This window comes from Staurois parvus, unplaced genomic scaffold (genome assembly GCF_062004578.1).
Source record: "Staurois parvus isolate SC_StPar_1 unplaced genomic scaffold, SC_StPar_1.0 ptg000636l, whole genome shotgun sequence".
Taxonomy (NCBI): domain Eukaryota; kingdom Metazoa; phylum Chordata; class Amphibia; order Anura; family Ranidae; genus Staurois; species Staurois parvus.
In genome coordinates this window covers 4,219,148-4,243,276 of record NW_028318432.1, presented here as the reverse complement: position 1 = coordinate 4,243,276, position 24,129 = coordinate 4,219,148, and the positions used below count along the sequence as shown (strand labels likewise).

General features: G+C 39.1%; 1 protein-coding gene across 3 annotated transcripts; it reads left to right on the top strand.

The window, feature by feature from the left end:
* Positions 1 to 800: 800 nt before the first annotated feature.
* SKIDA1 (SKI/DACH domain containing 1) lies at positions 801 to 22,089 on the top strand. Of its 3 annotated transcripts, none has more exons than XM_089693740.1 (2): positions 801 to 3,094; positions 21,257 to 22,089. In XM_089693740.1, the coding sequence occupies exons 1-2, from the start codon at positions 1,093 to 1,095 to the stop codon at positions 21,274 to 21,276; spliced, it is 2,022 nt and encodes a 673-aa protein (XP_089549866.1). In that variant the 5' UTR covers positions 801 to 1,092; the 3' UTR covers positions 21,277 to 22,089. The 3 variants fall into 3 exon arrangements, with proteins under 3 accessions (XP_089549866.1, XP_089549867.1, XP_089549865.1); XM_089693741.1 differs by lacking the exon at positions 21,257 to 22,089 and adding an exon at positions 4,549 to 5,129; XM_089693739.1 differs by lacking the exon at positions 21,257 to 22,089 and having other exon boundaries at positions 801 to 5,129.
* Positions 22,090 to 24,129: the final 2,040 nt, after the last annotated feature.

Here is a 24,129-nt window from a genome sequence, read left to right as displayed (position 1 = left end):
CTTCCGCAAAAAAAGAACTGCCCCGACGCCTTCCAGCCTTCCATTGTGCCGCAGCCGGAGCGTGCAGCAGCTGCTCTCCCCACCGCAATCCTGACGCCTGCAGCAGCGCCGCGGCTAGCAGACCAAGGCAAGGGGGGGCGTTGAAGTTTCTTTTTTTTTCTCGTTTCATTTTCGAAAATGTGTATATGTATGCCTCCGTCTTTTTCTGGAGCTTCTAAAGGCGACAGACCCTGCAGAGAACTCTCCGCAAATGCTGCCGAGCGCCGCTTCTGAGCTGCACCTATTCCTGGAGAGGGGAAAATCAACCACTGCAAAGGGGTAAGTCCTCTGATTTGGCAACTTTGGGTTATATTAAATATATTGTCCCTTTGTCTCTCTCTCTAATATATATAGATAGATGGATGGATAGCAGGAGGGGAAAACTGAAATAATAGGCAATGCCGGTGCACACAGCTTGCAAAGATTTATATAGCAAAACGCTAAAATACGTTATTTACTTTAGGAGGGGAGGTGGCATTATAAGAGTATGCTAATTAGCCGGAGATTTTTTTGGAGGGGGGGGGGGAGAAGGGGTGGAATATCAATTTTTATTGCATCACCTGTCAGGAGTGTCCAATCAGCGTTGGCTTTAGGGGAATTAATTGATGAAGGTGTCTCCGGACGGACTCACTATACTGTGTCATTTTATTTGGAGCTAAAGCAGCGGCGGGAAGTGCAGCCTGGTGCCTGGAGAACATTCCTTTATTCGCGGGGGCCCCTGAACCCATGGAACCGGGGGCTTTAAAGGGACCCAGGTACTGGGCATCGCCTTGAACAATAGAGATCTAGTTTTTTTTTCTCCCCACCCTGAACACACTGGAGAAGCTCCTTCTGTGGCTTTAAGATCAGTATGCATTGCCTATTCTTGGATCTACACGAACATAGAGAGACAGGGGTGACTACAGAGTTTAAGGAGCAATAATAGCCTTTTGTTATATTTTTTTTTTCTAGCAGGATGCCTTGAGACTACAAGTCTCATCTCCCCCCACCCACCCCATCCTTCTGGATTTTCTTTTGCAATCTACGTGTAGGATTTTTGTTGTTGGGGATGCTATGACCCAAGCCATGGAAGACCTGGAATCTGGGTATGAAGTAGTAGATGGAGTCAGGTTGGGCTACCTGGTCATCAAAGGCAAGCAGATGTTCGCCCTGTCCCAGGTCTTCACTGATCTCCTGAAGAACATCCCTAGGACCACAGTGCACAAGCGCATGGACCATTTGAAGGTGAAGAAGCACCACTGCGACCTGGAGGAGCTCAGGAAGCTGAAAGCCATCAACTCCATCGCCTTCCATGCGGCCAAGTGCACTCTGATCTCCAGGGAGGACGTGGAAGCCCTCTACACCTCCTGCAAGACTGAGAGGGTCCTGAAGACCAAAAGGAGGAGCAGAGCCCTGCCAACAAAGGAGCTGCCTGGGGAGCCCCCATCTCCCGACCCCTTCTCTGGATTTTGGAAGGAGAACAAAGTTTGGCTGGGCTTGAATGAGACCGGCCAGCCAATGAAGAGAAAAGCTTTCGCTGCCCGGGACTTGCTACCGGCGGCCGACCTACCTCACTTTTTAAGTCAATACACTGGCCGCGGCTACCCGGGGCTGCCCAGGTCGCCTTGCAAAAGCCCCCTAGACTATGAAACTGCCCAGATCCCCGGGGACTGTGTGGGAGCCTACCCCAGTAGCCTGCCTTATCTCAGGGGGGTGCTGTGCAGCAAGCACCCTGCCTACTACTACCACCACCACCATCACCACCACCACCACCAGCCGGCCATTGCCCACACCAAGCTAGGAGGCTTCACTTACAGGTACAAGAGGAAAAGGACTTCTGTGGGCAAGGATCCGTTCCAGGGCGAGCTCTTCTTCATCCCCAAGCCCTACAGATCCAAAGGAGCCCCGGTGTGCCTGGAGAGAGTCCACCTGGTCAACGGCTTCTGCCCGCAGCACCTGGCCGCCCTACAGGACGGCTACACCAGCGACTCCGAGTCCAGCTCGGCCAACGATTCCGACTTCGGCTCCAGCCTGTCCAGCAGCAGCAACAACTCCTCGGACGAGGAGGAGGAAGAAGAGGAGGAGGAGGAGGAGGAAGAGGGCAGCCTGTCTGACTCCACTGAGGTCAGCTCAGACGAGGAGAGCTCCTCTGAGTCGGACAGCAGCTCGGTGTCCAGCCAGGTGTCGGTGGAGAGCATTCGTTTCCGCAGGACCCATTTCTCCAGCAAGCCCCCCCAGCAGCCCCCTTGCCCTGAGCCCAGGTCCCCCAGCCCCACAGCTGCTGCTGCTCCTCACTGTGACATCAAAACTGAAAGCCAAGACTGGAGCCAGCAGGGCTGGGGAAGCAGGACCCCGGGGACCTGCCCTGCAGACTCCCTCCCTGCCCCCACATCCCCATCCCCTGGATTCTCCTCTTCTCCTGCAACAGGGACTGAGCCGGCCTGCTTTCCAGAGGGGGGCTCTGCTCCCAGCCCAAAGAAAAACAATGCATTGCCACCACAACAAAGAGGAGTACACAAGGAGGCCAAGCCATGCCTTCAGCCGCCCCCCAGCCAGTCTCTGCAAAAGAGCCCCCCCAGCTTCTCCGCGGAGGGCGCAGAAGCCTGCGCCGGGGCGCCAACGCCGGCGGACCCCCCTGCAGACTCTGCGCAGCCCCTGGACAAGGGGGACCCCTGCACTGATCCCCCCTTCCCGCACAACGTCAGGATTAAAACAGAGGAGAGCAGCGAGGAGTACGAGCTGGCCGCCCAGCCGGGGCTCCATTACCAGTGCAATGTCACCAAGGATGAGGATGACAGCGACGGGGGCGAGCTTAGAGGGCAGGGGGCTTTGCTTGAAGCCGAGTGCACTGATGACGACCCCCAAACCACTTCGCAGAATCTGCTGACTCCCAGTCAGGCCCCTCCATGCACTTTAGGCACAGCCAAGAAGCCTGAGGACGGAGATTACAAATATGGTGCTAAGGTCAGGAAAAATTACAGGACACTGGTGCTAGGGAAAAGAGCCGCTTTGCAGTCACCACCTCCAGCCACCAGCAAGCCAAATCTGAAATCAGCCAGGAGCCCACGACCCCCAGGTAAAAGTGCTTTTTATGAAGGGACACTGGATGCTTTCACAGTGACCAATAGACGCAAAAGGTTAGCCAACAATGTAGCATCTACAGTTAAGAGACCTTTTAATTTCATGGCAAATTTCCCCAGTCCACCATCATTGATTATTGGCAAAGACGGAGATCTAGTCCCTGCCTACTCCTTAAAAAGCACAAAGGACTGCTTCCCACCCCACAAGGCCCATCCTATCTGGAAATGGCATTTGGGTGGAACTGCTATACCTCTTCCTCCTAGTCACAAATTCAGGACATTTCAATCATAACACTTTTTTTTTTAATTCTGTGGGGGAATTTATTTTTTAAACAAATGGTTGTATCAGCCTGTTTTTTTTTTATATCTATTATTATTAATAATTATTATTTTTTGTTGTTGTTGGAATTATTTGACTTGACATCTCGTGGAGAAGGAAATTGAATGATTTTGTTTTCGCTTGCAATATGGATTTTTTTTTCTGGCTACATTCCTCAGACTACTCAGTGCTTAGATACACAAATGAACCCCTGGTCTTGAATGGAAGGTGTTTATTATAATTCACTTTTTGTACATCTTTTTTCAGTCTTAGAAAACAGCCGGTACCTCAATCTATCTACAACACACAACTGTAAAAAAAAAAAAAAGTGTCTCCACAATAATAAAAGAAGATTTGATTTACTACAGGAACTATTTTCACCCTGTGTTGTGTTGGCTTTAAATATCCTGTTAAATTCTGGGAAATTAAAATATATAAATAAAATAGTAACGTGAATTTGATTGGATATTTCAAGTTAACCCATGCTGGGGTTAAAATGACTTCCATAGTAAATAAGCCTTCAGAGTACCAGAAATATGAGCCATTGCATTTTCTGCACTAGATTTTGTCGCAATCTAACTGTTTTAATTGGTTGCACAGTGGAGGACATCCCTTAATTATATTGTGGCAGTTTTTTTTATATAATTCGATTTTTTTAATCCAATAGCAGTTGCACTTATCTCACGTTTTCTGGACTGGAACATCTTTAAGGCCTGAGTCTAGGCCTTGGGAAAATAAGCTGCCTCATCAACTGGTGAAATAAATACTGTCTTTTGTATTTTGTTAAACGCTGTCTTTTTATTTTATTTTTATTTTAGCTGCAAAGTTTAAGACTTGAGTAGCTGAATTCCACGTATTGTATCCAAAGGTCTCTCTGTTCCCTGTCACTATAGTAAAATAATCTTGTGACTTGGCCTGAGAGAAGTCCACTCAAAAAAAAAAAAACTGCAAAAAATAAAATATATGTGGCTTTGAAAGAAAAGGAAAAATATATATATATTAAGACTGTGCAGATGAAGGGATAGACACAGCTGTAAATGTGACAGAGCGAGTGTTTGTGTTGATATTGTGATTGATTTTTTTTTTAATTATTATTATGTCTTTGTTGTTGTTTTTTTTTTCTTTTGCTAGAAAACCCCAGCCATTAACGTTGTGATACGCAGCATTATACATTGTAGCTCTAAACTTGAATGGTCACCACAAACCTGAGTAAAAACAGGAGCATTACTGCACATGACAATCAGAGACGGCTCTCTGCCTTTTGCACTTATAATACTGAACTAGGTAAATACTGTAGGGAGCAGTCACTGTGTACTTTTTTTTTTTCTTGTGTAATGTTGTGTTGACAGCAGTAAATCAAAAAAAGCGATGGAAATTTGCACTGTTGAAAAGCATGTTTCACCTTCTTTTTTTAAATTAAAAAGAGAAAAAAAAACACTGTTTTCTTAAAAAAAAACACGATTCAGTAACCCTGAATTATTGCAGCATTGATTGCTAACAGGGGAAAAAAATGTTTTTGTCTGGCATTTTTTTTTTTGCAGGGGGGAGGGGGGTGGAGTCGACTTTCTAATACCTGAAGAAGGGAGATGTAATCATTTTGTATTAAACTGTGTTGGTATACAATTCTGGAGCGGTGTTTTTATGCAGGCTAATTTCTCAGTGGAATTACAAAAAAAAAAAAAGAATCAAAATAAACATTGCACAATTGTCAAGGTCCCTTTAAATGCTTGTGGCTTATAAATAAAATGGTAACATACAAGGTATTTCCTAATGAAAACCATGTGTCTGGCTACATGAGAGGTCAGCCTGTCTGCTGGTATTGAGTTGCATTGTCTGATTAGGAATCTATATCATGATACACTGATCAATATGGCGAGTTTAACTTTTTTGGGGCTACATGGCCTAGCAAGCTCTATTTGAAGGTCCTAATACACCTCTTTGACCGTGTAGGTTTCTTTGTCTGGGAATATTCAGACATGAACTGGTGTCAGTTTACAGTGACCACGTGTCTACAATTCCTCAAAATAAGGTGTAGCCAGAAGTTTGCTGAGCTCTTCCAGAGAAATAGAAGTCAGCCGTAAGGGTGCTAAATCTTGGGTTCAAAGTATCAATAATAATGAATGACAATACAATATGTAGAGGCCAGGGGTATTTTTATACACATTATTGTAGACCATCAGCCAGTGCTTAAACCTGTGTTGTAACATATTTGGAAGAAGCTTCAGGTCAGCAGTGCCCATGGCCCAGTGTTTATGTATGCACATGTAGCTCAGAGATTATTAAAAGAAGGCATGGCCAGGCAAGCAGACTAATCAATCCCAAACTTGTGCAAAAGGCTGACAACACAGGAATGGTGGCAGTGCACAGGGAAGACATGGGGACTGAAAGACACTCTCACCATTAATAAACTTGGGGATATGAGTTTTGGCCCAGGCACAGCACTGGCCTGTGGTTTCAGTTTCTGAATGCATAGCAATGAGCAGGCCTCGTGTGTGCATTCCTCGCTATATGGAGTCCTCGCACAGCTTTCTATTCACCTACATCGAGGGGAAGGACTGCTTTGTCAGCATGAATTCATGCATATAGCCTAAAGTATTTATACATTCGGAAATAACACTTTACAAACATGCAAATTCATTTATTTATGCATGATAAGGAGAGAGATAAAAAGGAAGAAAGAAAAAGAGGGAGAGAGATAGAAAGAAACTGGTCTTTGTAAGTGTATCACTCTTTAGTAGTTATAGAGAAATCAAAACTCCAAAGCCGTACATAAATTATATAGTTTATTATTTACCTATATTGTTGGTTTTTATCAAATGCATAGGGTACAGAGAATGAGATGATAGCTATGGGCAGGCAGAGGCTGCCACACAACACCAAATCCTGGTACAGCAATATATCTAACCATATCTCCATCAATCAATCTATGTGTTTATATGTTTGGGTGTATATATATATATATATATATATATATATATATATATATATATATATATATAAACCATAAACACAGATTGATTGACATATAGATAAATATATTGCTATACCAGGGTCTCATGTTGTGTGGCAGCCTCTGTATGTATATATATATATATATATATATATATATATATATATATAAAATGTGTGCTTAGACAGTGGTCAAGCTTGGTTGTTTTTAAAATATACACATACGTACATTCAAATAGATAGATATTAATTTAAGCTTTCATCACAAACTACTATACATTACATAGTAGTTATGTGTGTATAGTTATATAAATACATAGACAACACACATATAAATGTATATATATATATATATATATATATATACCCTCCTTTCTCCATGTCAGTATGAATTGTACATTGAATATGATACAGTGTAAGCCTTCTTCATCTAAGCCTTATATCAATGCTTTTTTGCACCAGTGGTGATATTATATATATTTGGTTGAATATTAAATTGCAACAAAAAGTGTAACAATATACATTATTGCAGGTATTTGGCAAGCAGGAGGATTTGTGTTCAGTCTAGTTCTGCACTTCTGTAGTAGCACTTCTGTAGTGTGCTATTAACAAATAAAACAGACTTTAGGGCTGCCTTTGCCATGCACCTTCTTCTAGATTGTTACCTGTGAATTGTAGACAGATGACAGGGGAATTGAGGTGAAGGCACACCCCCATGATGGTGTACACACCTGAGCATTGTGTAGCTGAGTTTGTGCTGTTCCCCAAGGGCTGGCTGGGACCTGTAGTTTACCATCTGTCAGGGAGTCTAAAATTGAGGGAGTCAAAACACAAACCTCTGAATTGTTAGGAGAAAATTAGCAAGATTAACATGTTTTACAACAGCAGAAAATGTGATTTCTATATATAAAATACAGCAGCGCAATCCTGGTGGGTACTTGTGGGTGATCTGTGGACGTGTGTAGGTGTCCAGAGCACTGAAATTGCCACTAGCCCACATAGAATGATTTTCCTAAGACTAGGCCTCTCTGTCTCTTTCCCTTTCAGACTCACCAGCTTTAAAAGGCCTGAGATGTTTTGCATGGAGCCTCACAATAGGGGTTGGGGGACTGACAGACTGGTGTGTCCGCTGCAGGGCAGATATCTATTGCTTGTTCCATCTCCCCTTCCCCAGCAGCAGCTTCAGCCATACAAAGGAAAACAACCCAGGCCTGGCCCTGGAATGCAGGCTGCTCTCCTATGTATCCTCTCTGATAAGGTCTAATATCCTGTCCATCACATACCTCCTTTTCTTCCCTCTGCATTCTGCAGCCTGCTTATGATTAGATGTAGAGGGCCGATAGAGGAAGAGTATGACAAGCTGTATACACACCGCCTGTTTCATTACAAACATGGTTACTCTCATCATGCCCATCACCAACACTGCTTACCTCTACAACGACTAATTCCTCTCTTATTATATTCCAGTCTATCGGCTATGAACTTTTATATGATCAAGATATTAGGCTGTAAGCAAAGGACAGCTAACAGCATTGACTATTTAATACCAATCTGTAAAGAGTCGCTGCCATAGATGATTTTGTTTGATTTACTTAGTCTTTACATTTAGCCCAACGACCCAATGTCGACTTCAGACAGCTAGATGCTGATATATAAAAACTGCAGCAAAGATGGCTGAAACACTGGTAACCACAAAGTCATCTCATCATATTGCTTTCTGATGTGATAGATAAAGCTTGATTGATTGCTATAGGCAAATGCTGCAAGCCTATCAAGTCTTTTTGCTCTATTCTTTGTAATCAAGCCCCAAACAGTCTCTCTATATATAAATAGAGAGAGAGAGAGAATTATAAGACAACTACACATATTTATATATGTAGAGTATATTGTTTATTTTATATATAAAGATCTGCAGCACCTTGTGAATTTAAATGTCACACTTATAGCAAAAGCCTTTGACTAAGTAGTATATACTATTTACCTACAGGCTTATGTGTTTGTTCAGGATTCCACAGTTTATTAAACAAAAATCAAAACAATAAGTATAGTATTTTTAACAGCTGGGCAACAACACGTTCTCTATTCAGATACTATGGGGTTGATTTACTAAAACTGGAAAGTGCAAAAAATCTGGTGCAGCTGTGCATGGCAGCCAATTAGCTTTTAACTTCAGCTTGTTCAATTAAGCTTTGTCAATAAAACATGGAAGCTGATTGGTTTCTATGCAGAGCTGCACCAGATTTTTGTACTCTCTAGTTTTATTAAATAACCCCCATATGGAGACAGTGGAAAGTTGATTTACAAAAGGAGTAAAATAAGTTAAAATTGTGCTCACTTTATACACCCAATCAAATGCAAGAAAAAAATATGCTCTATTTTTCCATCACACTATGCAGAGCTGCACCAGGTTTTGGATTCTTCAGTTTTAGTAAATCAACCCATTATGTATATATAATGTGTGTAATATAGTAATTCATGATAGATAGATAGATAGATAGATAGATAGATAGATAGATAGATAGAATGGATAAAGAGAGAGAGATAGATAGATAGATAGATAGATAGATAGATAGATAGAATGGATAAAGAGAGATAGATAGATAGATAGATAGATAGATAGATAGATAGAATGGATAGAGAGAGAGAGAGAGAGAGAGAGAGAGAGAGAGAGAGAGAGAGAGAGAGAGAGAGAGAAGTAACCTTAGTGTCTGTAGTGTAGCCAGGACTTAAGCAGACTGAATGCCGAATAATGGACACACATACACTCATACTGGCCAAAGAAAAGTAATTTTTATAAGGAACTTAGTGCACCAGTCAGGTTGAGGGAATTAAAAAAAATTGTCCCTGGTTTTATTTTTGAAGTGAACAAAGGTCGGTGTAAAACGGACTCCCTGGTAATTCAGGGCTCTCGTCCTAATCTGTGACATATGGAGGGTGTCTATGTCATTTTCACTGTAGCGAATAAAGCGCAATAATAATGAATGCACATACATATATACATGGAAAGAGTTATGCTTTTCATATTGCACCATTTACAGTAGAGAGGTCATGGAAGGCTCAGGGAAAGGGGGGGGGGGTTGTTATAAAAAGCAGCAAAGCTTGTTTATGTATGTCCACTGCAAGGCTGTAAAGTTGTGTGAAATTACTCACTGGTGTCTTAAAGAGCACCTAATTTCTAATAAATAGGCCTGGCTTTGTAAATGGCTTTATGATGTTGTTCCCTGTTAATTGTTGAGAAAATCCCCATTGTTGGCCCTGAATAGCTTTAGAGTCCACCGTGGTCCCTTGCAGTAATCAGGAGGCCATTAAATGACCACTGTAAAATGCTTTTAAAAAAATAGGATTACATATGTGTGAACTGATGAGCTTTGCTGCCTCTCCTGAGTGGGATGCTCTCTCCTGGAAATTAAAATGTTCAGTGCCTTGAGAAGAATAAACATACAGCCTCCCTTTGTCCCTCATGCCATTCACACGAAGCGCTGGTAGACTACAACTTGCTGCTGAAAATGACTGCTGCGCAAAACTCTGCACCTGAAACCACACTAGGACAGATGCGTCAAACCAATATTTGTTTTTGTGTTTCATAAGGACTGTTTGCTGAAAATTGGAGCAAAATTGCGTATATCGCCCATAGCACCCCCTCCCCCGAATGGTTTATATAGGCAACAAGTCCACAGATCAACTTCAGAGGCCATACAGGAGGACAGATAGTGAAGCCAATGGCAAATGATGTAGCCACAGCATGTTCCCAGCATGCACTGCAGAGTGCCATGGCACTGTTGGGTTTTGTAGTTCCTCAGCAGCAGGAGGGTCTCAACTGATTGCTGTCAGTGTGAAAGGGTGCGAATCCTGACCAAGAGGCAGGGAACAAAAGCCTGATTGTCAGCCAGTCGGGAGATAGTTCTCAGTTCCATCCATCACCATCGCCCAAAAATATCCCCATGTCATAAAAGTTCAAACACATCATTAAAGGAAGAAAAAAAAAGCCACAGCCATTGCTATGTTTACATACAGCAGGGCTAGTAAAATATAATTCTAATCATAAACAGGAGTCACAGTGGGGACTTGGCAACTTTGTATAATTATGAACATAATAAAGTAGTGAAAACACGACATTATCACTCCTCCTCAATCATAACAAAGAAGTCTTAATTAGAATGGAGGAATTTAGAGCAGGAATTGTCAGGCCTCCCAGCGCTTGCTGGGCCACTGACAACCTATTACAACCAACATCATACATCCACTCTGTTTTACTAAAGGAGCTGAGAACCTTCACTCCAAAAAAAGTGTGTGAATGTTCACTACGATTATCCAATCAGGTGACATGATCTGTGATCAAGATTTTTTTTTTTGCACGATTGGAAAAATGCAATGAATATTCACACATTTTCTCTTTCCAGTGAATATTCTTAAACTTCTTTTGCCAATCAACTTCAACATTTGTATCTTGCTGGAACCTACAAGAATATCTCCTTGAATGAAGGCGATTAGAGAGATTCTGGAGTTCAAAGTACGCGCTTTTTAAGAAGCAGTGTTAACTATTAACCATCCATTGTCCACACGGGCGCCCCTCCCCCAGCGCTTCTCTCAAGGCATCAAAATTCGAAGCGATGTTGACTATGGATCGATCAAATAATAAAGAGAGATAGCCCAGGAGCAGACTGATAAGGACAGATCCGCCGTCTGAAAACGGAGTTTGCTAGTCAATAGCTGAAGGTGGAATAAGATGAAGGAATCCAGCAAACTTTAACCCCATGCCCCCCTCCCCCCCCCCCCACCTTCCCCTCTCTTCCATTTTATTTGCCCTGATTTACTTTATTTTATATTAAATTATTTTATTTTATGTTGGCTACTTATGCTATTGTGTGCCATGTAGATGATTATTTTTTATATTGTTAAAAGTGACATAAAATAAACCCCACAATCCTAAGTGATGGACTGGCAGAGAAGGGGTTAGCCCCTGACTTTCCCTCCCCTTTCACTTTATGTGCCCTGATTTATTTTATTATATTTTATGTTGCATAATAATTTTTGTGTGCTGGCTGCATATGCCATTTTGTGCCATGCAACTTTTTTATGTTGTTAAAATAGAGATCAAAAAAGCCCTCCTCCAATCATAAGTGATAGACTGGCAGAGAAAGGGTCAAACTGTAGCTTTCCCTTCCTTTTCCTTTAATGTGCCATGATTTATTTTATTTTATATAATTTTGTGTGTGTGTTGGCTACTTATGCTATTGTGTGCCATGTAGCTGATTGTTGTTTTTTATGTTGTTAAGTGTGAGATAAAATAAGCCCCCCACTCATAAGTTATGAACTGGCAGAGTAGGGGTTAACCCCTGACTTTCCCTACCCTTTCACAATATGTGCCCTGATTTATTTTAGTTTATTATATGATATTGTGTGTGTGTTGGCTACGTATGCTATTGTGTGCCATGTAGCAGATTCTTCTTTTTTATGTTGTTAATAGTGAGATAAAAAAGGCCCCCACTCATAAGTTATGGACTGGCAGAGAAGGGGTTAACCCCTGACTTTCCCTACCCTTTCACAATATGTGCCCTGATTTATTTTAGTTTATTATATGATATTGTTGTGTGTGTGTGTTGGCTACTTATGCTATTGTGTGCCATGTAGCTGATTCTTCTTTTTTATGTTGTTGGTAGTGAGATAAAAAAAGGCCCCCACTCATAAGTTATGGACTGGCGGAGAAGGGGTTAACCCCTGACTTTCCCTACCCTTTCACAATATGTGCCCTGATTTATTTTAGTTTATTATATGATATTGTTGTGTGTGTGTGTTGGCTACTTATGCTATTGTGTGCCATGTAGCCGATTCTTCTTTTTTATGTTGTTGGTAGTGAGATAAAAAAAGGCCCCCACTCATAAGTTATGGACTGGCGGAGAAGGGGTTAACCCCTGACTTTCCCTACCCTTTCACAATATGTGCCCTGATTTATTTTAGTTTATTATATGATATTGTTGTGTTTGTGTTGGCTACTTATGCTATTGTGTGCCATGTAGCTGATTCTTCTTTTTTATGTTGTTGGTAGTGAGATAAAAAAAGGCCCCCACTCATAAGTTATGGACTGGCGGAGAAGGGGTTAGCCCCTGACTTTCCCTACCCTTTCACTATATATGCCCTGATTTATTTTAGTTTATTATATGATATTGTGTGTGTGTTGGCTACTTATGCTATTGTGTGCCATGCAACTGATTCTTTTTTGTATTGTTAAAAGTGAGATAAAATAATCCCTTCCCCAATACCAAGTGATGGAATGGGAGAGAAGGGGTTAACCTCTAGCGTTCCCTTCCTTTTCACTTTATGTGCCCTTATGTTATTTTATAATATTTGTGTTGGCTACTTACCTCATGTTGTGCCATGCAACTGACTCTTCTTCTTTGATGTTGTTAAAAGAGAGATAAAATAAGCTACCCTCCATTCCTAAGTGATGGACTGGCAGAGAAGGGGTTAACCCCTGGCTTTCCCTTCCACTTTATGTGCCCTTTATTTATTATTTTATTTTTTTGTCTTGGCTATTTTGTGCCATGCAAGTGATTCTTCTTTTTTAATGTTTTTAAAAGAAAGGTAATATAATCTCCCTTCCAATGCTTAAGTGACGGCCTGGCAGAGAAGGGGTTAACCCCCAGGCTTTTCCCTTCCCTTCCACTTTGATTAACGCACATGCAGGCGATGCAGGGAGACCAAGAGGGAGTCACTTCCCTCAAAACAGGATGTTTCCATCAAGCAGTGTATGATTTTCCCCAAAGAGTTCCCTGCTTGGTTTATTTGGGAAAGCCTACACGTGAACCCTCATCCTTCACCTTATTTAGGGTCACCCATAATTGTTTTCTAATATTCCCCGGTTTCCTTCGCAGTTTTCCGACCTTCTAAGGGAGTTTTCTTCCCCTAAAAAAAGAGATATAAACTTCTCAAAATAAACTCAAAGTATTCCCTTTTCACTCTGACCAAACAACAACGCCTAGGAGGCTTGGGAGGAGAGATCAGAACATACAGCTCAAGTCACAATACAATTTTAAGTAGATCGTTTTATTATATTTTTCTTTGTGGATCGTATCTAGTGGAAGGTCATCGCTCCCCAAAATGATAAAAAAAAAAAATGAAGTACAGAAAGCTACTCCAAGAGGATGAAGCTTGTGAAGCATCAAAAAAATAAAGCTCAGTTTAAAGACAATTTTGAGTAGGTTATTTTATTATGCTTTTGTTTGTGAGTTCTATTATTATGTATAGATGAAGATCACTGATTCTTCACCTTTCTTTAAAAAAAAAAAACAAAACAAACATTTTTTGAATATGAAGTACAGAATGTTACTTTAAGAGCTTGGAGCCTCAAAGAACAAAGCTCAGTTAAAATACTACTTTAGGTAGATTTTTTTATTATGTTTTTGTTTGTGGGTTCTGTTATTATAGATGAAGATAACTGATCCTTGACCATTGATAAAATAACAAAATAAATGAAGTACAGAAGGTTAGTGTGAGATTGAACCTTGAGGCCTCAAAAAAAGCAAAGCTCAGTTAAAATACAATTTTGGGTAGTTTTTTTATTATGCTTTTGTTTGTGGGTTGTATTAAGTTTAGATGAAGTTCACTGCTCCATAACCATTCATAAAATATGTAGTACAGAAAGATACTCTAAGAGGGTTAAGCTTGGGGATCAGCAGAAAATAAAGCTTAGTTAAAATACAGTTTTGGGTTGGTTGTTTGATTAACCATTTATTTGTGGGTTGTACCATTATGCCTAGAATAGGACCACTGCTCTTTTACTTTTCACAAAATAAAAACAATAAAAAAAATAAATACTGGTTACAATCAGCCTGAAGCCTGTGGGGTCACCAGAAAATAAAAATCAGTTAAAATACAGTTTTGTGTAGGTTGTTTTATTATCCCTTTATTTGTGGGTTGTATTATTATGTTTAGAATAGGACCACCACTCCTTTACCATTCACATAAAAATAAAAAAAAATAAAAAATCAGGTTACAATACAGATCCTGAGGCCTGCGGGGTCATCATAAAATAAAGCCAAATTAAATACAGTTCTGTTGAGCTTGTTTTATTATCAATTTGTTTGTGGGTTGTATTATTTTGCCTGGAATAGGACCAACTCTCCTTTACTATTCACAAAATAAAAACAGTAAAAAAAACATAACATACAGTTTACAATACATATCCTGAAGCCTGTGGGGTCATCAGAAAGTTCAAATACAATTTTAGATTAGTTGTTTCATTATCCCTTTGTTTGTTTGTGGGTTGTATTATTATGTCACTGTGCCTCAGTCACTGGCTGTGATCCTTTCCTAATATAACATGTTTTTTTTAAATTACAATACATCACAATTTGAGAAGCTGAGACTTGGGAGGGACCAAAAACTACAACTCATGTTAAAATACAATTCTGGGTGAGTTTTTGTTATATCCCATGTTGGGTTGTATTATTAGGTTTTCAGATAGGCCACTGTTTTTCACCTCTTCACAAAATTAAAAAAAATAAATAAATACAAAAAGTGTGTGTGTGAGTGTAATGGAGAGGGCACAGAAATACTGCTCACAAATTACAAATGTGGTGGGTTCTTGTATTATCCCATTATATTATTAGGTCTTCAAGTCTTCAAATAGGCCACTGTTTTTAACACAAAAAAATAAAAAAATAAATAAAAAAAATATATGTGTGTGTGTGTGTATAATGGATTGGGGACAGAAAATACTGCTCACATTAAAATACAATTATGGGTTGGTTATGTTATCACTTTTGTGGGTTTTACAATTACTATTATTATTATTACTACACAGGATGTATATATAACGTCCACAGTCAGGGCAGCAGCCTACAATAAAGGAAGCCAGCACAGTTACAATACAGGAGGGTTAGGAGGGCCCTGCTCAGGAGAGCTTACAATCTAATAGTGCTCTTGAATTGGACCACTGTTCATCAGAGGCTGTTTTCCATCCCTTCCCAAAATAAAACAAGATAATACACAGACAATCGCAATTTGAGAAGCTGATTTTAGTGATAGAGAAAATTGTACACAGCCGTGAGTTAATTTTAAAGGGGTAATAAAAAGGGTACCCAGGTTGGGCATTTAAAATAAACAAGGGCCAGGGTAAAAATGACCCCTTTAATTAGCCCCCTTCATACACAATTGTCTAATTTTTGATGCTGCTGTCATTCATTTCGGCATACCTAGTTCCCATTTTAGATAAAAGACAGGGGTCTGGGGAGGAATATGGAGGAAGCACTGGGTGGATTGCTAAAATAAAAGTGCTAATGGTAACAAAGTTGAAATACAATTATGCAAAGTTGCAGGCTGGCCCACAAAGGCGTGGGAACTTTTTTGGGGGAATTGCTACAAAGCGTATCTAATTTATATTGCGGATAATGAGGCTGGTATTTAACGTGTGACATGCTCATGGCATATTAAATATAAGCGAAGTCTCATAACCTCTATTTATCGTGGCTGTGATTTTTTTTAACGCCAGGATGCAGCTTTTCCTTCGCCGATTTCGCTGCTTTTCAATATATAGAGATCCTTGCTATGGGAATATGTTCTAATCGCGAAGGTATTTACACTGACATTCACAGCCTGCTGCATGGTGAACCTTCAGTGAACCCTCACACTTCTGTGTATGCCGAGAATTTAAGAAAAACACATCTTTAATGCATAGAAAAAAAAAATAGGATATATGAAATGGCGATATAAAGAGGCGAAGTTTGGTGGAATTTTTAAGCTGTACAGTTTTATGGCCCAGCCGAACGCTGGGTGAAGGTAGCTCTGCTCAGAACTTTTCCTACTGAAGAAAACGACGATCTTATGAGCAAACCGCTGCGTCAGCGTGCGTTATTATTAGCGACAATTCTCAGAATTCTCATTCATTGATTTCAGTGAACTACTAGAACATCAGCGCCTAATTTGCTAGCAATAAAAAAAAACTCAACAGAAACAAAAAAACAAAACAGGAAGCCCTTTGCTGCACAATACGTTGAATAATATAATAAGTATAATATAATAATAACAAAAACAATAAAAATTGAGAAGTCGTCTTTAATTACTTTTTTATACTAATATCTCTTACTTATTATCTGTCTACAATTGTAATAGACGTTCATCTGACCAGATCAATGGTAATACGTACCAGCTCGGAGCCCCTGCTTTTCCTGTTCCCACTTATATGTAGGATACAAATTACCAAACATCTTATAGTCATTAATGGCTCAATTATAAAATAGAGATTCTGGGACAAGCCGCAGCAAAAGAAGGGAAAGGGATCGATAGATCCTGTCTTGATGATCTCGGCCAACAACATCTGTACAATGTGAACGTTTGAAAAAAATGCAACTTATATTTTTGTTTGCTTAGGGGGTCTGTTATTTTATCGTGATATTCCTGTCCAGGTTCTGGTCCTCTGCCTATCTAGATATAATTTATCATTCAGCGATAAAGGAATTGGGAGGGGGAGGGGGGCTGCAAGGAAAATACCCTTTTGTGATTTGGAAAAACAAGTGATAAGAGCATTACAGGAGTCATTTTTATCACTTGCATCTCTCATATATATATATACATATATATATATACATGCCGGCAGCATTATAAGATTGCCTATACGGTGAACTATATAACTATATTAACCCCTGGTATCCTTAATCCCTAATCTCCTCTGTCAAACGCCCTCAGCAGGGGTCACGTGATGACTATAGGAGAGGTGTAACCCAGAGGGGAGAAAGCAATATAATTAATATGAACAGCACTACATGGAAAGGAGGAAAAAATCAGTATGATGACTATCAGGAGAAATCTGATAGATTTTGTAATTCAGAAAATAACCAACCAATTCGCAGCCTGATGTCTTTTCCCCTAATAAGTCATTTTTACACTTGCCTGTAATTACTTTCAATTCTCCAAAAGACTATTATGTTTGAATAATTATACTTCTTACGTCAAATGTTCAGAGTACAATTGTCCTTAAAAAAATACAAAACAAAAAACAAAACAAACAAAAATCAGGACCTGTATATGTGATTTACAACAATTCACTGTGCAGACTGTTCCCTTGATTACACTACTACTACTGCGACTACTACTACTACTACTGCGACTACTACTACTACTGCGACTACTATGACTACTACTACTTGTACTCACATTATACCAGTACATGTTCTGCTAGTATAGAATTCTATTACATATATCTTTTCTTATACTTCTACATATACCATTTTAGAATAATGTGACCTGTGCCTATATACTGTGACCTATATACTGTGACCTGTGCTTATATACTGTGACCTGTGCCTAAATACTATACTACTACAAATACTAATGTAGAATAGTACATATGGCTGTACGTTACACATATACATGTATAATGCTATGACATGCACCCACACATATATTATACTACCAATGTAGTCTACTATTACATGTTCCTATTTTTATACTACTACGCATTCTGCTGCATATACTAATGTATACTAAAAATACAAATATTGTTATATATAATGATCCACGGCAGTATATATATATATATATATATAATTATAATACAGGATTTATATAGCGCCAACAGTTTGCTCAGCGCTTTACAATATAACGGGAGACAATACAGCAACAATACAGTTCAATACAAGAGGGACAGGAGGGCCTGATCCTTGGAGCTTATATATATATATATATATATATCAGGAGCGGACTGACAACTCATGGGGCCCCCAGGCAATAGGGGATCATGGGGCCAGGGACATCTCATGGGGCCCCCCAGTGCCCGAGTACCCCAATGGTCAGTCCGCCCCTGATATATATATACTGCATGTAGTACCTTACTACACATATTACTGCAAAGAAATGCATTATGCTGATTGGTGAATCTATTCCATTGCAACCTCCTGCCATTGGAGTAATACGAGCATTTATACACAGCGGACTGATCAGTGAAGGGCCTTCATACCATCTCTTGTATGGCCTATAAGGACGTTGTGATCGCTAATATGATGTTAGGGATGTGATGTATGAGCTGTTTGTGGATGGATGTAAATACATGGAGGAGAGGGGTGCACACAGTCCTAGGAGATGGCATTCGGTGCTGGTCTGTGAGGCCGGACAGTCCATTCACTGCTCCCAGACAGAAGGTCAGTCCCGGGAGGACAGGAGCCATTGTGCCGCCGGGACACACTCCGCACTTCGAGACTGAAGAGGCCGTCATATATGATGGGAGAGGAGGGCGGCTCTGCATGGATGCTGCTGGCTGGGCCTGGCTTTGTTCAGGACTGCACAGGGACTTGTGCTCTGTTCCCCTTTAATATGAATCTCAGTAACACACACACCACAATGTGCAAAACACAAATCCTGCCAAATGTGAAAAACCCAACATATAGTCTTAGTATTATACCCACACTATATATCTACTGATCGTCTACCTATCCATCTCATAGTATATTTTGTGATAATTTCCAATATATATATATATATATCACCTAGTTGACTATCTATCGACTTACTACGTCATAGTGTATTAGAAATGTGTAGTAGATATGTGTGTGTGTATCACAAAAATATTATATAAATCTATCTATCTATCTATCTATCTATCTATCTATCTATCTATCTATCTATCTATCTATCTATCTATATCTATACATACAGTCTTATCTATCTATCTATCTATCTATCTATCTATCTATCTATCTATCTATCTATCTATCTATATCTATACATACAGTCTTATCTATCTATCTATCTATCTATCTATCTATCTATCTATCTATCTATCTATCTATCTATCTATCTATCTATCTATCTATCTACATACAGTCTTATCTATCTATCTATCTATCTATCTATCTATCTATCAATCTGTCAATATATCTGCTTTCTTTCTTTCTTTCTTGCTGTGACACACCTATATGTTTCTAGACACGTGTATTCTTGCCAAAATTACACGTCAAAATATACACACCACACACTACACATACAAAATATACACACACAAAATATACACACACTACACATACACACACATTATTTCCTCCTGTGAAATGGAGTGTCATATAAATTGAGTGTACCTGTGTGGATGCTAGGTGTGATGTATAGAAGTATTTACATATATATATATAGTGTATAATCAATGTTTATCTGTCCATGGCTTGGTTGCTCGGCCCATGTCTCTTCTATAGTCTCCCTTTGTTCTCCTATTCTCAGATTGTGATGTTGTGAAATCGTAGAGGGGGTGATGGGTGGGATGTATGGAGATAAATGCATGGAAAACTCCTGTACTGAGCTTTCCACTGGCAGGTGTCCGGGCAAGAGCTGTCGGTCTGTGTGTGTGTTGGTGTGTGTCGGTCTGTCTGTTTGTATGGGTGTGTGTGTCGGTCTGTCTGTTTGTATGGGTGTGTGTGTCGGTCTGTCTGTTTGTGTCGGTGTGTGTCAGTGTTTGTGTGTGTGTCAGTGTGTGTTTGTCCTTGTATGTGTGTCGGTATGTGTATGTCGATCTGTGTGTGTCGGTCTGTCTGTGTGTGTGTGCCGGTCTGTCTGTGTGTGCCGGTCTGCTCCAAACTCACTGTTGGCAGATCTTTCTCTCTTATTTTATATATTTCTCAATGATCTCCAGAAAACTGGAGCCAGTTATGGGAGAAATCATCTATGTGCAGTCTTTTGTCTCTGGCTAGGCCTAGAGGAGCCGGGCCCCGCTACCCTCCATCAATCTCATTTCCTGGGGCCCCTCGAATGGCGATGTGTGTGTGCCTGTATATGAAGGTGCAACACACCAAACATGGACCAGCTCGGTAATATGGGGCTACTTACCTGGAAATGTGCTTCAGGTTAAGGTCATCCCCGCTGACTTGCATACATACACATATTAAGGGTTTATTTTCACTAATTGAAAATATCAAAATACAACTGTTCATGATAACTGACAGCAAACACAACTACAAAAACACGAAAAAAGTATCATCATATATAAGAAGAACAACACCATTTAGAGAAAAAATGTAAATAAATACATTTGAGACCAGTAGTAATAATGATTAAAAAAAAACAGTGACCATTTGCACACACAAACATTTTACATACATATACATATTCAATTTAATTGTGAGTATCTTTTTTCTATCTGCCCTGATACCCCATGATTAGGGTAATCCGGTCAGTAGGGTACTATATATATATATATATAAAAAAAAATAAATTTTACCCTACTGACCGCATATACAAAAAAAATTGGACTATCAGCAGTGTATATATAAATATATATATTACCCTACTGACCGGATGTATATATACCGGATGTATATATATATTAGGATTAGGGCAGGGTAATAATATCAGCAGTGTGTATATATATATATATATATATATATATATATATATATATACACTGCTGATATTATTACCCTGCCCTAATCCTAATTATTTTGCCATAACAGTGTGTAGTTAAATTCCTCCTCAGCTTCGATTTTTAATATACATTTGGAGGTAGTCTCCCATTGTGTTTGCACGGGGATTTCTCCTGCCAGCATTTGGAAAAGCTTAGTAAATAGAGAGCTGAGTGATGTTTATTTTCCTCCACGGGATCTCCCCCAAGCTAATGCGCTTGAAATTCTTCAAATGGGCTTTTTAATGACAGATTGGAAGAGACTTCACCCTGCTGTTGTGCTAAGGGAATCTGGGTATTGTGGGACTGCAATGTCCAGTCTGTCATTAGAGCAGTACCCAAGTTCCTGGCCTAATATATATATATATGTATATATATAAAATAAAATAGGTATATTTATATACCAGCTCTGTTTTGCACATGGACAGTCAATACCATCACCATTAGCACTTGAATATCATTTCATGAATTGTATATTGTAATCCTAAATTTCTCCATTTTCTTTAATTCCAGATGCCTGTGAAGAATCCTGATCCTGAAAAGGACCTTCAGATAACAGGAACTATTTCTACAATCTCCAGTATTAACTTCAAAGAGAGAACACGTACACTGCTGAAATGTTTTGGGCCTCAGAGGTGATTTCTGACCACCCTTTAAAAAAAAAAAGAAAATAAAACTTTTTCAGGAGCAAATCAATAAAAAGGAAAGAAAACAACAGAAAGAATAACGAAGAAGTACAATTAAAAAAAATGGATGTTGAAAGCAACGTAATAATTAAGATCTGTCTAACGCAAGTTGTACATTATATTGTACATTATATTCTTATGATCCCATCCACATTCTTCTTTCAATGCATTGCTAATGCCTAGTCCTTACACTGAATGCACCAGTCCCTTATCTTGAGCAAGGCCGAGCCCCCATAGAATTATACTGAGACGCAACATTTCCCGAAGGACTTGAATTGGGGTGACCCCGTTACACTGAAGGTCTTTTGTAAGAATGTCCAATTAAATCGGCACAGAGTGCTCAGCCAGAGCCACAAGCCACTTGAGCCCCTTTGCCCACTCCATCTCCTTGTCATAACTTTCGTTTTCAAGTTTCCATCTCCATATAAAGAGACATTCGCTTCAAGGACCCAACTTTCCTTGTTTTGGAAAACTTCCCAAAATTTTACAGCCCCCCCAATCCTGATACAAACACTCAGCAGCTGTGTGTATACCAGCTTTAAATGGCTTTTTTCATCTTTTCACTAGAATTTGTTCCTGGACCTTGGCGATTAAGATTTTTTTTATAATTACAAATAATGCAAAAAATAAAAAATAAAAACAAAAAAACCCACAAACAAACCCTCCTTTTTTGTCTTGTTTCTACAGTTATCCAAGAATCAGTGTTTTTACTTAACATGTCTCCTTCTGCAGTTCACATTTTTCTATATTTTAAATTCAAAGGGCATGTAAAAACCTTCTTGTTACAATGACCTTATCATATATATATATATATATATATATATATATATATATATATATATATATATATATATATATATATATATATATATAAAAGTGTGTGTGTGTGTTAGAGCCTAACAATTGCAAATTTAGGGGGAAAATCACAGAAATATGTTCATGACTTCCTAAAATGCAGAAATGCTTAATGGGATGTTGTTATCTATTATCTTCAGTCTCTCCATCACACCAGTTTAATCGCAATGCTAATTACCCTTTTCTAGAATTTTCAAACGATTCCTTGGTGCCTTGCAACCCCTGTCCTGCGGATTTAAGTAATTTAACACTACATTACAGTAATAATGAGTTAAACTTCCAGCTCTCGAGGATAGAAACTACACTAGACAACTGGATACACGTGTTTTATTTTTTACTGCAAACAAATATTACATTTCAAAGTGATTTTAATCAGCAGCCATTCTGTTGTGTCACCCAATATTAGAAGATGTTATAGTATTAACCATTGATGAAAACATCCATGGGCTTAATTTAATAACAATTTTCTATCCGAATGAATAACCCTTTTCTTTAAAATATTCCAAGTCATTTACTTGGTGAGTTATTTTCCTTTTATTTCGCTGCAGGTAATTGTGTGATGTGGCCTTTGCTTCATCTGGTCAAGTAACTGCATACAATTCTTTCCTTTTCCTTTTAACTATAAAAATCTTATGATTACAAATTAATTGTTTGGTTAAATAATAATTAACCAAGACAAAGATTTAGACAATGACACTAAATTGTTTTATCCTATGAGAACTCATTTTGTAAGCTATTGATTTCTATGGCAAAACAACTACTTTTGTTTTGCCTTTTACTTGACATTTTGCTAGATAATGGTAAGATTCACTACAGGTCACTGGTCAAGATTCTACTGGCAGAATTAAAAATAAATAAATATATAAATAAAAAAGAAGCAAACCCACAAAATTTACAGTGACCAGTGTAAAGAATGCTTGCCCATAATATAGAATAAGCAGTCTGTCGCAGCAGCAAACAGATACACTGAACCCAAACTGCTGAAGTGAAACATTGGGAGAGATTTACTAAAACTGGAGAGAGATAATCTGCAGCTCTGTATAGAAACCAATCAGCTTCCAGGTTTTATTGTCAAATCTTAATTGAACAAGCTGAACTTAGAAGCTGATTGGCTACCAAACTCAGATTGGGTTTGAGGCACTACAAGTGGATAATAGGGTATAATTTAAGTACAAGTATAGGAAGTGAAATTGTGTTCCCTTTACACGACTAATCACATGCAGGGGAATTAAAATAAAACCAGAATTTGGTATTGCACGTGGTTGGGTGATTGCAGAAAACAGATTCCTCTGCTAAGTAAACAGTCTCTACTTCTTTAATAAATCAACTCTGTAATTTCTAAGATTATATAAGTTGCACACATATAGTGGGAGATTTGCTAAAATTTTACTAAAACTGGAGCACTCAAAATCTGGTGCATCTTTGCATGGTAGCCAATCGGCTTCTAACTTCAGCTTGTTCAAGTAAATTTTGGCAATATAACCTGGAAGCTGATTGATTTCTATGCAGAGCTGCACCAGATTTTGTTCTCTCTAGTTTTAGTAAATAACCCCAATATGGAGACAGTGGAGGGTTGAGTTAAATAAGTTAAAATTGTGCTCACTTTATACACCCAATCAAATGCAAGAAGAAAAATATGTTCTTCTATATTTACCTTGCATTAAGTTTAGAAAACATACATTTTCCTGTGTGAACAATCTGTACCCCTCCCTTACTAAATCCTAAATCTACACCTCAGAAAAAAACTGAAAGTAGGGTTCACATGGTTGTGTACACTTTCAGATGAGTAATGTATATATATATATATATATATATATATATATATATATATATATATATGAGCTG

Coding starts and splice junctions, on each gene's coding strand:
- SKIDA1 (XM_089693739.1), top strand. CDS start 1,093: ATGACCCAAGCCATGGAAGACCTGGAATCTGGGTATGAAGTAGTAGAT.